General features: G+C 38.9%; 1 protein-coding gene across 3 annotated transcripts in view; it reads left to right on the top strand.

Moving 5' to 3' along the window:
- Window positions 1-15,871, top strand: part of PRKAR2B (protein kinase cAMP-dependent type II regulatory subunit beta) — a 158,193-nt gene that overhangs the window by 137,764 nt on the left and 4,558 nt on the right. For 2 of the 3 annotated variants that reach the window (XM_048836340.2, XM_048836342.2), the window contains exons 5-10: window positions 6,835-6,941; window positions 8,968-9,121; window positions 12,226-12,327; window positions 13,032-13,106; window positions 14,327-14,392; window positions 14,583-14,721. In XM_048836340.2, coding sequence (XP_048692297.1) covers window positions 6,835-6,941; window positions 8,968-9,121; window positions 12,226-12,327; window positions 13,032-13,106; window positions 14,327-14,392; window positions 14,583-14,721 — 643 coding nt within the window. The remainder of the gene's footprint in view (window positions 1-6,834; window positions 6,942-8,967; window positions 9,122-12,225; window positions 12,328-13,031; window positions 13,107-14,326; window positions 14,393-14,582; window positions 14,722-15,871) is intronic. The other variant, XM_048836343.2, reaches the window with a different exon arrangement.

The following is a 15,871-nucleotide window of genomic DNA, read 5'->3' as shown; positions in this document are numbered from 1 at the left end:
ATTTAAACTGTGAAACCTAAGTTCCATCTGTACATATCTATATTTCTACTTGAGTTGATTTAATTGAATGAATCCATTGATACTTCTGACTCCATTTGTAGGTGGTAAAGTAAAATATTTGCTGTAGTAGTGTCCAAAGCTTATTCTTGCTAATCACAGAAATTTAAAGCAGTTAAGCAGGGACCAAATTTTCCCATAAGGAACAATTAATCATATCCTCTCTTTCCTGAGCTTAGTCAGAACTTTTGCTACCAGTTAGGATCCCTTTGATATGAAAAAGAAAATTGTCTGTTGCTGTGGTAATCTTATGCAGAAAGTTCTTATGAGCCTTTATCAGACTCCACTTTATCCACTTTGCCTTAAGGCAAGACTTCAGTCTTGCGCTGTACCTTTTGCTAGGTCTGCTGATAAGATCAAGTCCTATCATGGCAGCATCCTAATCTTTAAAATACCCCAGCCATTACCCAAACCCACAACTAATGAAGATGTTATCATATACTTATTTCTTCTGTGAAAGAATTAGACATGTAGACCTTACATGTTTTTAATTTCAGTTTTCCCAAGCAGGACTTGTAATAATTTTAAAGGTACGGGTAATCATCTTGGGGGAACTGAAACTCTCATCCTACCAGATTCTACCTTCTAAAATTATGGCCCAAGGGTACTGAATTGTGTATCTGGCCAATGTTGAGTTTGACTGTCATAGCCCATACACTATCACTGTTTTACAGGGAAGGGGTTAGCTGACCCAGCATTGGGAAGAGGACCTAATCTATTGATGTAGAAACACACTACAATTTATTTAAGATTTAGACATACCAGTGTAGTGATTTAGCAGATGATAGAATTTTCTTCTTAAATGCATTAAATCACCTCAAATGCTTTAAGTAGTCTTTTTAAAAATGAGGATTCTATTTGTTTATTTTCTTACATTGTTTAAAAAGGGTCTGATGACTGGTGTAGTTGCTGGTCGTTATGTCTTGCAGTAGGTAGGTGAGGGGAGGTTGAATGCTACAGAACTTTGAACTTGAATGTTCTAAACCTGAAATCTTGCATGAAGCTCATTGAAGATAGATTATAACTACATATACTGTACCTTCAGAACATATGAATAGCTCTACAGTAAGAATAAAACTCAACCCATTTATTTAAGACCTCTGGAGTGTTTTAGTCGCCAAGAGGCGCGATCTATTAGAATACACTTCTCTTTTGAAAAAATAAAATTTCCTGTAATTCTTGCTCAAAGGATATTATAATAGATAGCCTCCCATCTTCCCAAATAATGTGGGACATTATATATTTTTACTGTTATGCACAATAAAGGACCTGAGACTTAGAGGGATTTGGTACCATGAAACAGTCTCATACAGTAGATGAGTGCTAGTCAGTGGTGAGACAGTTTACTAGTTTAGAAATGCAGCTGGGGGAGTGAATATTTTTCAATGCCTGAGAACTAAATAACATTACCTCAGTACTTGCGGTGTTCCCTGAATTTAATATAGGGAATATTAGAAACACTGAGGTATTTGCCTAGTTACTAGGTAGTTGCCTAGTTAAGGTAAAGTTTTAAGGACATTTACTTCATGTTAATTTCTTTCTGTCCCAATATCACATATGTACCTGCTTGCTCTGTCTGTGTAATAGAGATATACAGTAGATAATACAGAATCCATTGAAGTGATATGAGAACTGTCCTAACTTTTTAATAAGATGTTTATCAGGGGACTGTGTTATAGCATGATAATGCCCTGACCTTGTCTTACCTGTGTAGATGAGACATTCTGTCTTGTCTCCTTTTACCTCCCTGCCCAGGAGATGGGGTTGCTTACTTGCCCTTTTTCTGACTGGAGGATGGAAATATGGAAGGGCCAGCTCTCTTCCTCTTCTCAGCACTTTCCATCTGAGGGAGGCAGCGGCGGCTTTATATTATTACTTTTTGTATTACTTTAGTACATAGAGACCCTTAATGTGATAGGTACTGTACTGACATATGGTAAGATAGTTTGTGCCGCAAGAAGCTTCAATTTTAGGCAAGACAACAGCTCAGCTGTGTCCTATGTGGATGGTGCAGCCCTGTTTTGTTCTGCAATGTAGACACCAAGCCATGTGAAGGACTCTACTTAACCACCTTTTTCCCCCCAAAGGTGGTTTCGGATAGGGCTGTACAATAGACCATTTTAAATTAAAGTGCACTGAGTTACACAATGAAGCTACATTTTTAACTAGACATCTTAGAAATGTCATTAATTTAATGAAATGTTAAATTGGCATGAAAAATCTAAATTCAGGGTTTTTTTTATCATGGTTTTGAATACCCAATAAACATTATAATGGTGAGTATTTCTCAGTGCATTCTGGAACACATTACAGCTCAAGTTCAAATAAATTTTTTTTTAGAATTTAAATAGTTAATTCATGAATAAAGTTTTCTTGTGAACAACAAATCTTAGCAATCTTTCATAAAATTATAATTCAGACTGTCACTTTATTAGTCTGCAACATTTCTTTATAAACCTACTTATTCCATAAAAAATTAAGTGGTGCTGTATCCAGTGTGTAAAATCCTACTGACTGTACTCGTTAAGTCCAGGGTTGATCTATTCAATTGAAGCATTGCACACATTTAGGTTTGCTTCTGTCCCCACATTATCTAGGCGTTGTAGGATTTACCTTTTTATAATGGTTTACAGTGGTTTGGAAACACGTATTCCCATAAGTTGGCGCCAAACACTAAAACAGATAAAAAATATTTTGTCCGTGGTATAGACCTCATTATCTAATCTGTATGCTGTATGTGATCACTAAGGGCAAAACTATATCCTCAAATATTCATGTACAACTCAGGTTGACGTGCCTGGAAGCTATATGCAAGTCTGAGGCTAGAATGTGACCCTTGCAGCTGAGAGGCCACAGGTGTAGAAAAAGTGAGGTGGGGCAGTTGTGCAGGAATGAAGAGAAATTAAGGTTGTCATTTAAATTGAGGGAAAAAAAATCAGGGTATCCATTAGGGCTGAACAGAGAGAGGCAGTGATGTAAGTCTGGACAGGTTGAGGAGAAGGTCATTTTAGCAGGACTATTCTCTCATTCTCATGAGGCAAGATTTTAAAAAAAAACCCACCATCACTGAAGCTGTGAGAGTGGATGAGCTTTTACATCAGGGATGGGTGGGGGAAGGAAAGGGCCACAAAATAGAATCTTTGGGGCCATCAATAGAGGGGAGAGACATTACACGTTGCACAGTATTTCTGTAGATGTCTATAGAAAGGGAAGGTTGCACCTAGAGCTGTCCTGTAGATCAGCAGTTCCTAAACTTTGTTAGTTCACATTGTGTGTCCCCTTCTTTAAAAGATTGTTATGAAGTGAATTGATGGAATATCAGGGTCATGCAGCACCAGTGGCACACATACCATAATTTGGGAACCCCTGCTAGATGCCTACAGGAAGAAGGGTACATGGTATAGATATAAATTAATAAAAGGAAAAAACCTCAATTTAGCTGTTGCTTCTGTTTATGTTGGGCATATAATTCTATGATTCTAAGACTGGAATGGGACATCTAGTCCAGTCCCGTGCTTTCAAGGCAGGACTAATTAATAAAAGGCTACTCCTGACAGGTGTTTGTCTTGACATGTGCAATACTTTTAAAAAAGGGTAGATACTCATATTTTTTGAAGTTACAGAATGTGTAGTTAACGTGGTGGGGCCAACTCACCTCTGTCGAATGCCCTCGATTGAATATGTGCATACACCTGCTTTTTTTTTCCCCCCAGCTTTGCACTGCTCACATTGCCTCCCGCTGGTTACTGCCCTCGTCAGGTGGATCTTCGGTGACACAGCACTTTGGCCGAGTTCAACACAATTTGTATGCTAATAAAATAAACCCCTTCCAGGGTAAAAGTCCAACAGGGCCTATCCCAGTACCCTGGTTATAGCCCCTCCTGGGCTTGCTTCTCAAACGGTCTCAGCCTATGCTGGGCGCTCTCTCATCTTGTCCTTTCTCTGGTATGGAGCAGTGCCCCTATAGCTTCCTCCCTGTGGGCTCTTCACCAGCTACCCTGGCTCTTCAGCAGAGTCCCTCTTTACAATTCAGTTCACTCTCTTTCCTTATCACAAAATTCTCACAAATGCTGACTTTCGTCTGGGTCTTTAGCTCTGTCTCTGGGCTACGTCCCTTCTCAGTGCTTAAGCCACTTCCCTAGTGGCTGGTGGGGGGAACCCAGGCTCATCCACTACTCTAGGTCCCAACTAAGGGATCCTATAAATAGCAGCTGCCGCCCTTTACTAATCGCTGTGTTTCCTTGGGCCACTTCCCCACAGCCCCAGTATTTTCATCTTCACCCTTATCTCAGGGCTGAAGTCTTTCTTGAGACCTTGCAGCCAGCCAAGAGCACCTTCCTTGCTCTCTGTCAGCAATTGCTCTGTCAATTCCTGCAGCCAACCAGGAACACCTTCCTCCTCCCTTGGCTCCAGCTAGCAACTGAATGTGGACTGTCCACTATCTGGACCCTGGCTGCTTCCTGCAGCCTCTCTGATAGGTTGCTTCCCTGTAGGTGTTCTAGGCAGCCTGGAGGACTCACCTCAACTGTTCTTTCCTGGGGCAGGGTGTGTTAGAACAGGAGGCCTCTAGCAAGGGGCCTCTGTGCCTAGTATTCCCCTTCACAAGTTAGAATCTATCTTCACTGTGTTTCATAGATACCAATTATATGTGACTGGTATTATGTAACTTCATGTATATTTACATGTGTATAGCTTCACATGCTAATACACAAAAATGGCTATTGCATAAATAAATGGGAAATTTCAATATTGAAACATACTAGTTCAGGTGCTACTTACAGAAGTTAAGTAAATACTACATTGACACAAATATATCTACCATTGTATGACAGCATGAGTGCATCCCAGCCTTCAAGCTGTCTTCTGTCTCAAGACAGTGAGGCCTACTGTATAAAGTCAATAGGCTCACCCTAGTCAGCTGGGCAAGGAGGCCTAGTGGGGGTTGGGCCACCTCCCAAAGGTGGGTGGCAGCCAGGGTAGGAGGACCCAAGCCCTCCCTGCTCTAACAGGTCCCAGCCCAGGTAGTGGCAAGTGGGCTCACCACTTAGTCAGTGGGGATCCTGTTGGATCATATTAAAGAAGTTCTGTATTAAAATCACAAATGAGTTTAAATTCTCCATAGTTTAAATTCCAGGGTATTACTAATTAAGAGGTCTCTTGGTTTTTGGTACTGTTTCTCTCCCTCTATGTGTGAAACTTGCAAGCTGCTAATTGCGTTAGTACATTCTAAGACAGAGTCTGTTCTCAAAGCAATTCACACAGAGAGAGACTCAAAGCAATACTCTGTAACAGAAACAGCACCCAGAGACTCCCCACCCTTTTGTTGTATTAACAATTGTGATTAAAATAGAGATAGAGGATGTATGTGGATGGATGCTTGGTGTGGATAATAACTGAATGATCAGGGAGGTGCCAGCCTAAGAATCCAGTGTCCCATCGGCTGAAGAAGGCGTCAAGTGGAAATAACCAGAGGACCCCCGGAGGGCAGGCTGGAATCCACCCAACAGCCTCAAGAATGGGAGAACCAAAGAACAAGATAACATCTAGCAGCAGGGAGCCGTCAGGAATGTGCTATCTGCTGATTGATTCAGCAACAGCATGATGAAGCAATTCCCACAGACTGGCCTAGGAATAAATTCCTATAAAAATAGACTTTAGAAAGTGGGAACTTTGGGGGTCTGATTTTGCAAACCAACTTCCAGGAGCATCAGATGAGCATCTGACAAGGCCCTGCTCCCTCCTCATGTCCAGGCCACCTGGCCAGTGGCTTGGCATGAGATAACAACCTAGCAGAACCTGTGTGTGTGTGTGTGTGAGAATAAATATGACATTGAATGGAATGTTATAGCTATAACTAACTGCTTACTATGATTCTTTCTGTATTCACAATAAATGTGGTATTCTGCCTTTTTCCCCTTAATAAGATCCTGCTGGTTTTTAATTTATTGGTATAACAATCCAACCAAAACACACTAACTGCTGTAGGGACAATGGCTAGTAGCTCCCTGGGCTACTTCCTACCATGACTCCTGCAGTCCCTTGGTCTAAACATATTAGAGGTCTCTGGTTTCCTCAGGTTGTGCTGCTCCCAAGGGCTCTGACCTCCACGTGGCATCCCACTTGGTGTCTACCTGGGTCTCAGCACCTCCAGCTGCCAGGCTGGAGCCTGCAGTATATATCCTTCCTCTCCAGTAGTCAGCCCAGACTGAGCTGGGGGTCTGCTCTCTTTTATACTACTGCTACACCTTGAGCATGCCCAGTAGAGAGTGGGGGCATGGCTTCCTCAGCCCACAGTTTGGAGTTAACCCATCCCCATCCAGTGTGGGGTGAGTGCACCCCATCACACATTGGTTAGCAAAGCAACAATTAATGTATTTTATGTAGCTGCAGTGGATATCAAGTAATTTTGCATTATTAAGTGAAGGGACCGTTTTGGAAAAGATTGTTATGGGGCACTGCAGTAGGAAAGTGAACAACAGCAGTATTAAAACTGCAGGTGTGTCTTTGTGCTCTGAACACAATAAAAGGAAAGAGCTGGAACTAAAAGTTAAAATACTGACTGAAAATCTCACTATTTTTCTGATAAATTGACAGATTATTGTAACATGAAAAATTTATATTTCAGGTGTGCTATCATCATCTGAGCTGTGTCCAGTGCAATATTTGAAGACTAAATAGGACATTTAAACCGTTAATTTGTATTTTTGAGGGTGATACCATAAAAGCAGAACCTAATTTTAATCTTATGTGGTTTTTTGTTGTTGTTTTTTTAAATAGGAACAGATGTCTCAGGTATTAGATGCTATGTTTGAAAAGCTGATTGAAGGAGGGGAGCATGTCATTGATCAAGGTGATGATGGTGACAACTTCTATGTAATTGATAGGTGAGTGATTATATATAATTGTAACACAAGGGAGTATGCAAAGTTGTATCAATGAAAATATATTTTTGCATATACTTTCAGTTGAATCAGACAGGTGTGTGCATGTATGAAAGAAAAAGCAAAGATATTTTATCAGAGTTAAAGAGTCGTTGAACAATAGAGAACAGTCCGTGAAAAATTCTAGCCTGCTCTCACCTGTAATAAAATATTTGCAAGGGAAAGTGTCACTGGTCTTTTAATGTAATGTTCTGTCACAAAGACTATTTGTTAACTGGAAACTGATTTAATGTAACAAATAATTGGAAAAGATTTAGCATTCAATATTTGATTGAAATCTTACTACATTCTCAATGCTGTTGGTAAAGTTTCTTGTTCATAAGAATAAAACTTAAATTTTCAAAGAATTGCACAAATTTTAACTAAACTTCCCATGTGGGTCTAATACTTCATAGTCAGATTAATAAGTAAAGTGATAGATATAATTGCTGATTTGGGAGCACGCTTTGTGTTGCTGCTGCTGTTGACCTTTCGTTAAATTCTTCAAGTCATCAATATAGGTCAATGCACTAAACTTTTTCTACCTTCTGTCTTCAGTTTGAAGTAGGATACAATGATATAGTCAGAGCTATTAGTGCTGGCTTCTACAGAGAATCCCCAATAGTCAGAGCTATTAGTGCTGGCTTCTACAGAAAGAAAAGGAGTACTTGTGGCACCTTAGAGACTAACCAATTTATTTGAGCATGAGCTTTCGTGAGCTACAGCTCACTTCATCGGATGCATACCGTGGAAACTGCAGCAGACTTTATATACACACAGAGAATATGAAACAATACCTCCTCCCACCCCACTGTCCTGCTGGTAATAGCTTATCTAAAGTGATCATCAAGTTGGGCCATTTCCAGCACAAATCCAGGTTTTCTCACCCTCCACCCCCCCACACCACTACCACACACACTACAGAGAATCCCCAATGTACTCTGTATATCTCTGAGGAGACTGTGACAGAGTTGGGATTCTTCACTGGAGAATCCAAGTTTCTCCCATTTTTCTGGGCTTATGGCTTAGCCACTTCCTCTTCAGAAAGCTGCAGGGACTTCATTGAGTTCTTCCAGATACATAGCTGTCAGGTCTAGGTGACTCGGACCATCTGTCTACAAAGTTCTTGACCATGAAGGGAAAGGAATTGTAAAGACATTTGCATTCCATTCCAGCTACTTGCAAAAAGGAAGGCTATAAATATTTGGCACTGAACAAGCTAATGACACACCATCAGAGAGGGTGACTGTCATATTTTACTTCTTTCTCAGAGCAACAACAATCGATAAATACTTTTGTGGGTTTGCTTTGATGTTTAAAGTTAAAACTTTATATTAGATGAGTATACAATATTTTTATTTTGTATTTGTTCCTTTTTAGATAAGGACTCACACAATATGTTTGCCACCATTCTCACTAATGCAACTGTACATTGCAATATACCAATTACTGGTTTAAAAAACATTTTACATGTGAAAGAACTTTTACATTTTAAATTAATTTAATGGCAGAAGCATAGTTTTCAGAAACCATTTCTTTGTGAGGACTTTGTACATTACACAGTTTCATGATTAAAAAGCAGTTGTTAAATAATTTAGGCTCAAAATTTGTTATTTATGTTTTAATAATTGCTATTTTGATTTTATTTATATGTAATTAATAATTGTAATTCCATATCTGAATTTTTTTTTATTTTTCAAGTGCAAAGTTACCATGTCCTCACAAAGAAGTAGCAACTGTCCCCCTTAAAATAACCACCATTTCTAGGGTATACACAAATAAGTGAGATGACCCTGCAAGCTACTCAGTCTCATTTTACTGAACAAAATTTATATTTCCATAGAAGTACCATCAGTGTAATGCGTGGTGCAAAATCAACTTGGTAAACTAAACAAACAAGGTAGTAAACTAAACCAGCTACTGCTCAGTAAGGAACATGGGGGAGTGGAAAGGGTGGATGTTTACTTGTATTTGTGTATTTTGTTAACAGAGGAACATATGACATTTATGTAAAATGTGACGGTGTTGGGAGGTGCGTTGGTACTTATGATAACCATGGAAGTTTTGGTGAGTTGGCCTTAATGTACAATACACCCAGAGCAGCTACCATAATTGCAACATCTCCTGGTGCTGTATGGGGTTTGGTAAGTGAAATGGTTGTTTGAATTTATTTTCCTTAAAATATTTTTGTCTTTATATAAAATAACTTAAAATTGTATAGCTGAATCTACAGATATTTGACATTGAAAAATTGTCTTATAATTGGAAATGTGTCATTAGGATAGAAGCCTTTTAAAACTTGCAGAAAAAGTCTGGGCAAATACTGTCTTTGCTCAGACCCTGAACATACGCTTTAAGCAAACTTGAATATTAGAATGGCAATTTGATGTAAGAACCACAACAAAAGTAATTTTGGAAATTTCCTCCATAACTTTCAGAGCTTAGTTATCATGTTTCCAACTGTAAGAGACAGGCCACTTATTTTGTCAAATAGTAAATATTGTCTTAGATTGCAAAAAACATGAATGCATTTGTTTACAGTATAAAAAATCCAACATGGTGCTACTTGTTAAGCTTACTATATCTGGAATCTGCACAATAGTAATAAAATTTGCCAAAAAATCTCGTGGCAGTACTTAGATTTGTATTAGGTACTTTGAGAAAGCTGTTCTCCTTCAAGGCTTATATGTTGGTCTGGTAACTGATTCCAAGGTGCCAATTCAGAGCAGTGCTTGGTGTAGGGGAGCATAGATGGCTTTCTGCCACCTTGATCCCTTAGACTGCTGAGCTTTCTACATAACTAGGAGCAGCCTGAATGCTGCTCTAAATTGCAATGGATTGCAATGGCCACTCAGGGCCATTGTACTAGTGGGATTACAGTGCATTCCAGCGACATCCCCTTGAGTTGGGTGGTGTGAGAACAAAAGAGAATGACCTACGTCTGGGTACCCCATCTTTCTGCTTAAAGGATTGTCCCACACCAGGGAATTCCCTTTGCCCACATAGGGCAGCTTTATGGCCCCTCTGTGCTGCTGAAGTGATGCCAAGGATCTGGTCCCATGTGTTTGGTTTAGGTAACACAAAGCTCATTACTTGACATAAATGTGCTGAGAACTGTGGGATGAAATGATTTAACGGCAACATTTCTGAGAACATGTTTTAATCATCTGAAATTATATATTTTGTTTTTCTGGAGTCATTTACTCCAAACTTGTCATACAAAGCTAGTATATGTTGGTGATAAACATAGTCTGCAATTGAGCCTGCAAGGTTAGGCAGCATGGGTAGGATCCATGAAGGGACTTGGGCATTGCAGTTTTGAGCGTCATGGTGCCTGATTTTTGGGTGCCTAGAAAATAACAGGAACCACACTGTGATCCACAAGTGAACTTACGTGCAAGGCTCCCTGTACAATGAAAGGGGAGCGATAGTCACCTTAGAATGTGATCCATGAAGGCCATCACACTACGTGAGAAACAGCCTAAGCTAGCTAGAGGGAGATGCCGATGAGAGGGTTGTATACTAAGCCCCATCCCTCTCTCAGAGATAGGCACCTAAATCCAGACTTCAGGGGTATGCCTATCTCTGCTTAGCAATCCATGTCAGGGAGTCAGGCAGCTTAGCTGCCTCTTGCAGAAATGAGTTAGGTGCCTGCCTCGCTCCACACAAAATAGGGGTGGTGCCTAACTTGCAGCCCAGTGGTTAGAGCACTCACTGGGGTTGGGATGTGGGAGACCTAGGTTCAATTCTTCCCCTCTCTGCCAGAGGGGAGAAAAGATTTGAACAGAGATTTCTCACTTCTTGGGAGAGTGCACTGAGCTGTGGGATATTCTGATGTGGCTCTCTCTTGTTGAAGCTGTTCCATTGTGGATAAATAATGAAAGAGTTTTTGGAGTAGAGGGACTGCACCCTGGGTCTCCCACCTCCCAGGTGTGTGCTCGAACCACTGAATTAAAAGTTATAAGGTGGGCACCATCATCTCCACCACCTCCTCCTCTGGCAGCTGGATTTTGAATGGGATCTGATCCAGTTGGTGGCCTCTGAGCATGCCTACTGGATCAGGACCCACATGCAATTTAGGTGGATGAACACCTAACTGTCATCCCCCAGTTTGGAGGGGTGGGTTAGGTGGCGTTAGGCATCCGGATATACATGCCCAGAGGCACCAAGGGAACTTTTACTCTGAAAAATTAGACACCGAGTTTAGGCATCTAGAAAATTTTGTGGATTGCAGTGGATCCAAAACTGGGACTTTGGCATCCCAATCTGGGGCTTAGGTACTTAAGTATCTTTGTGGGTTTGGGTCTGTGTCTGGTTCCTAAACCTGTATTAGGTGGAATGTTGGTTCAAAAAAGGAAGGTAAACAGCCAGTCTGCCTCAAAAATATAAAATCATAGAAATCTGAATAGGAGTCAAAAATGGAACCTTTTATGGCCTGAAAGACTAACTAATTCTCTGTAATTAGTTAAGAAGGCTGGCTTGTGATGCCCTAACATTTAGTTGGATTACACAGACGTTATTCATCCTTCTGAATTTGTAACTAAAACAAGATTTTAAAGGGACACTATCATCTGAAAAATTACATTTCCATCTGAAAGTGTTGTAATTGCTATTGTTACAAGTAACGATAAGATTATTAGATTTTAAACTGATTGCGGGGTGGGGAGGAGAATTCACTTTTCAGGTTCTCATTTGTTGATTCATCAGCAGTTTGTGTAGAGTCAGTTTCAGTTTTGTTGATGGCCAATTATATTTCCTATCTCATGCATCTTGTCTGGGGGCAGTTTGTGCATATGCTCTTCCCTGGGCAGGCAAGAAGGTCAGTAACTGCTGCTGCACAGCTGAATCTGAAACTCAATAAGCAGCAGCTGTGCACAGAAATAGGCAGGTGAGGAGGAGTGGGCACCACAATGTTTGGTGTTGCTCTGAGGCCTGCCCAAAAAACCCTTGCAAACATCACGAAGGAAGATGAATTTTTAAAAGAGGAATAAAAAAAATGGGCAAGAGATTTGACTTCAAAGATCTCTTATGAGAAAAATCAGTTATTTGAAATGATATAATTTAAAATATCAAATTTATTATGCCCCTTTTAATAGTAGGCCTCACTGAAGTACTTAAAAACACATAAAATTGCCCTCTAGTGGCTGATTATAATCATTATACATTTTACCTATTTCTTTTATGCATTTTCCATCCTGTGCTAACATTTCCCTTTAATATACTTTTTTTCTTTTCTTTGTGTTTTCAGGACAGGGTAACATTCCGGAGAATCATTGTAAAAAACAATGCCAAAAAGAGAAGAATGTATGAAAATTTTATTCAGTCATTGCCATTCCTTAAATCTTTAGAAGTAAGCTTTCTATTGCATTATTTTAGTGGTTGTGGCATGGGGTTTTATCTTGGAATAAAAACTTCCTCTAGATTAAAATTTTGCACATTTTATTTTTGGAAAAGGGATTTCTGAGGAAAAGAGTTGAAATTTCCAATTTGATCGTCCCCCCCACCTCCTTCCCCCTCACCTATTTTGGTTTCTTCATAAAGCTTGATCCTATAATTTGATCCACACAGCAGTCCCCTAATTGGGATCTGCCTGGAACAGGAGTCTGCCTGTGCAGATCAACTTGTAGGATAGAGGCCATAGTACTGCAAAAGATTAAAATATTTTTGTGGTTTCCAGCCTTCCATTTCTTAAACTGAATTTTTGCTGGATATTAATAGTGTGAAGTGTTTGGGCGTGTTGAAAAAAGTGAATTCTTTCATTTAAAAGATCTCTTTTTCTGCACACACATGTACTTTCTCCAGTAAGTATTTTGGAAGACTTAGAGCATGTAGATTAACCATACAAAAATAGAAACTTAATTAACATGTATGTTGGTAAACCATTCCCTGGAAAATGGTTAAACAGAGGTCTCTTTATCGCTTATTGTCAATACAGATGGCTAGGGACATATTATACTGTATATAGGTCCATAAAAACAGGTATTAAGGATTAGCAAAACATATGTTTAATATTATTAGAAAAACATTTTTAATATTCCCATTCTTTTTATAAAGCTATCTGAACGCTTGAAAGTGGTGGATGTGATAGGCACCAAAATATACAAAGATGGAGAACAAATTATTGCTCAGGTATGGTAGTGTCTTAGTTGATGTAGTTTTTGTGTCTATAAGTAAAACTACCGTATTATCTATAATGAATCCATTCTTTTAAACTGAGTCTCAGTATAATACACACAAAGGTATAAACTGGTCTGAAAAAAATGGTATAGTTCAAAGAAATATGTTGTTGTGATGTTGTAAATTCAAAATAATCATTTAAAGCAAAAAAAAATAAAGTTTAGTACAAATACTTGGCAGGCTATTTCAATTAACTTCCAGTGGCTTTTTTGTTTTTTTTATATTTCCATACTGCATGTATCTGCAGTTAGTACTGTGCCTCTTTGATGACAAAATGTAATTATTTCTTTCTGGGATTTGGAACATTTTGTTAGCTTTTACAAAGCTGTAAATGATAAATGCCTGTTGTGGAATATTTAGCCAGTGTCTGATTGGGGGTTTTCTTGCCACTTTAACAGCTACCTTATTACATCTGCTGTATTTTAAGAAACAACATGTTTTGTTGGTCTGAATAGAATAAATTAAACTGTGCAAATACTATAGAAGAGGAAGGCTTGTACTAGTAGGCACTGAAAATGGGTCTTATCATTGAGCGTCTGTTTCTGTTCCGAAAAAAGAACAATGTGAAGATAATTCCATCACGATAGGTTGCAGGCAACTCAGACTCTATGTTGCCTTTGGACTTCCTTTAGATATTGGCTTTAACCTCTCCTATGCTTATTGATACCTGAGCATCCATAATAGGGAATAATTTTTGGGATTTTATGAGTTCAAAATCCTCTAGAACAGAAGAAGGTGGCAATTGGAGTAGATCTTTTAGGCTGATTATTTCTGTCCACCAACCCAATTCTGCTCTTGCCCACTGATCCCTAGGGGAGCAGCTTGTTTGTTTTGGGGAATAGGAATAAGTATCCTCCAAGTTATCCAATATTTTCCTCTGCCTCTCTTGGTGCTTCATATTGTGTTTTGTCCATGGCTTAGAACTAAGGTCTACATGGAGCCAACTGTATCATTTTCTTTCAGGAGAGCTTGTTGCTCATCTCATCTCTGTAATCCTTCTATGCCATGAGTGTGGATTTCTAAGTAGAGTGTATTAAAGCATTTTGCATTAGGTACCAAAAGGATTAGCTGTTAGCCTCTGGCTACATATATTTGAATGTATTTCTTACTGTCACTACAAAACTAAAAAGCAATATTCATGTTTTCATTACTTGCTTTTTTGTTTTTAATAGGGAGACATGGCTGATTGTTTTTTCATTGTAGAATCTGGAGAAGTGAGAATTACTATGAAAAGGAAGGTAAAAACCCCAACATGAATTTAATTTTTCAAAATCTTGAAGTCATTAATATATTCTAAATGTTAAACAGCAGATGTCTCTAGTTATCTCACTGCAGTTTTCTTTACTCCTTGACATGTTTAAATTCCATTATGAGTAAAACTGTACATTCAGCAAGTGTCTCTTATTTTTATCTTATCTGACTTTTCAGAATAAACAGGATGTAGAAGAGAATGGGGCAGTTGAAATAGCCCGGTACACTAGAGGACAGTATTTTGGAGAACTTGCTCTTGTAACTAACAAACCTCGGGCAGCATCAGCATTTGCTCTTGGCACTGTCAAGTGTTTAGGTACTGATTCAGTGATATTTTTGCTTGCTGTGACTAATATAAAAATAATATTTTTACTTATCAAAGGCTGTAATTATAATGTACTGTATGTTCCTTCATACCATAAAGTCAGATTTCAGTCATCCAGTAGCACTGCTTTACAACCACTGGACTGTTAGACTATACTGTACCTGTTATAGTATATTCCTACCTACACTAGAAGAATTATTTGTAATTGACAACTGTGTCAACCATGGACCTCCAATGTCTTCCTTCTTCAGATGGAATTGAAAATGATTTCCAACTAGCACAGTACATAGTACTTTTCTGTTACATAAATCTGCATAATACTTAACAGACAGATAAAAAATTGTCCTTGCCCAGTGGTTGACCAATACCTAAGAAACAACTGCTTAATATAACCAACCTTCCATGCTACCTTATTTAATCTATTTCTGACTAAGCTAGCAAGTAGTTAGCAAAGTCGCTGGCTTTACCAGCCCATGTCAATCTGTCAGGTTTCAGGCTGAGGCACAGAGCAGAGACAATAGTGGTTGTATTAATAGAGATCATCATCTTGTCTGTGGACATGGGGTACAAATACATGTGTTTTCTTCTGGATCCTTGTGGCATTTAAAACAAATACTTCTCCTTCTCCTTTGAGAGACCATATTGGTGAACTGGAAAGATGGCTTCAATCCTTTGCCTGGGACTAGCCGCACAGGTTTATGATGGACAGCTGTTCCTCCACCTCCAGAGCCATCATCTGTACAATTCCTCAAGGGATAGTCTTCCCTTCTCTTACACAGGAGTGGACCAAGACTGTGGAATTCAGTACTAGAAATGATAAGTGACCACAAATCTCACCGCATTCAGAACTAAATACAAAACTTATTTCTTTAACTTAGCTTTCCTTCAGTAATGTTATTTTAAAAAAACTGAACCTACATTCAAAACAAAACAATTAACTCCTCCCAACTGAGTTGACATGGTTTATGGGTTATCTAGATGTTACTTAATGCACCCCTTAATGCTGAAATGTAGGATTCTTTTGTATGATTTAAGGTTTAACTTCTCAATCACATCATTATATAACCCCTCCATTTTATTAATCTAACTATTAGGAAAATTGTAAGATACAAAGGCAAATTTTGTATTCTTAAATAACAGA

This window comes from Caretta caretta, chromosome 1, assembly GCF_965140235.1.
Source record: "Caretta caretta isolate rCarCar2 chromosome 1, rCarCar1.hap1, whole genome shotgun sequence".
Classification (NCBI taxonomy): Eukaryota; Metazoa; Chordata; order Testudines; family Cheloniidae; genus Caretta; species Caretta caretta.
The sequence above is the reverse complement of the archived record's forward strand: the minus strand, read 5'-3'. Positions and strand labels throughout refer to the sequence as shown.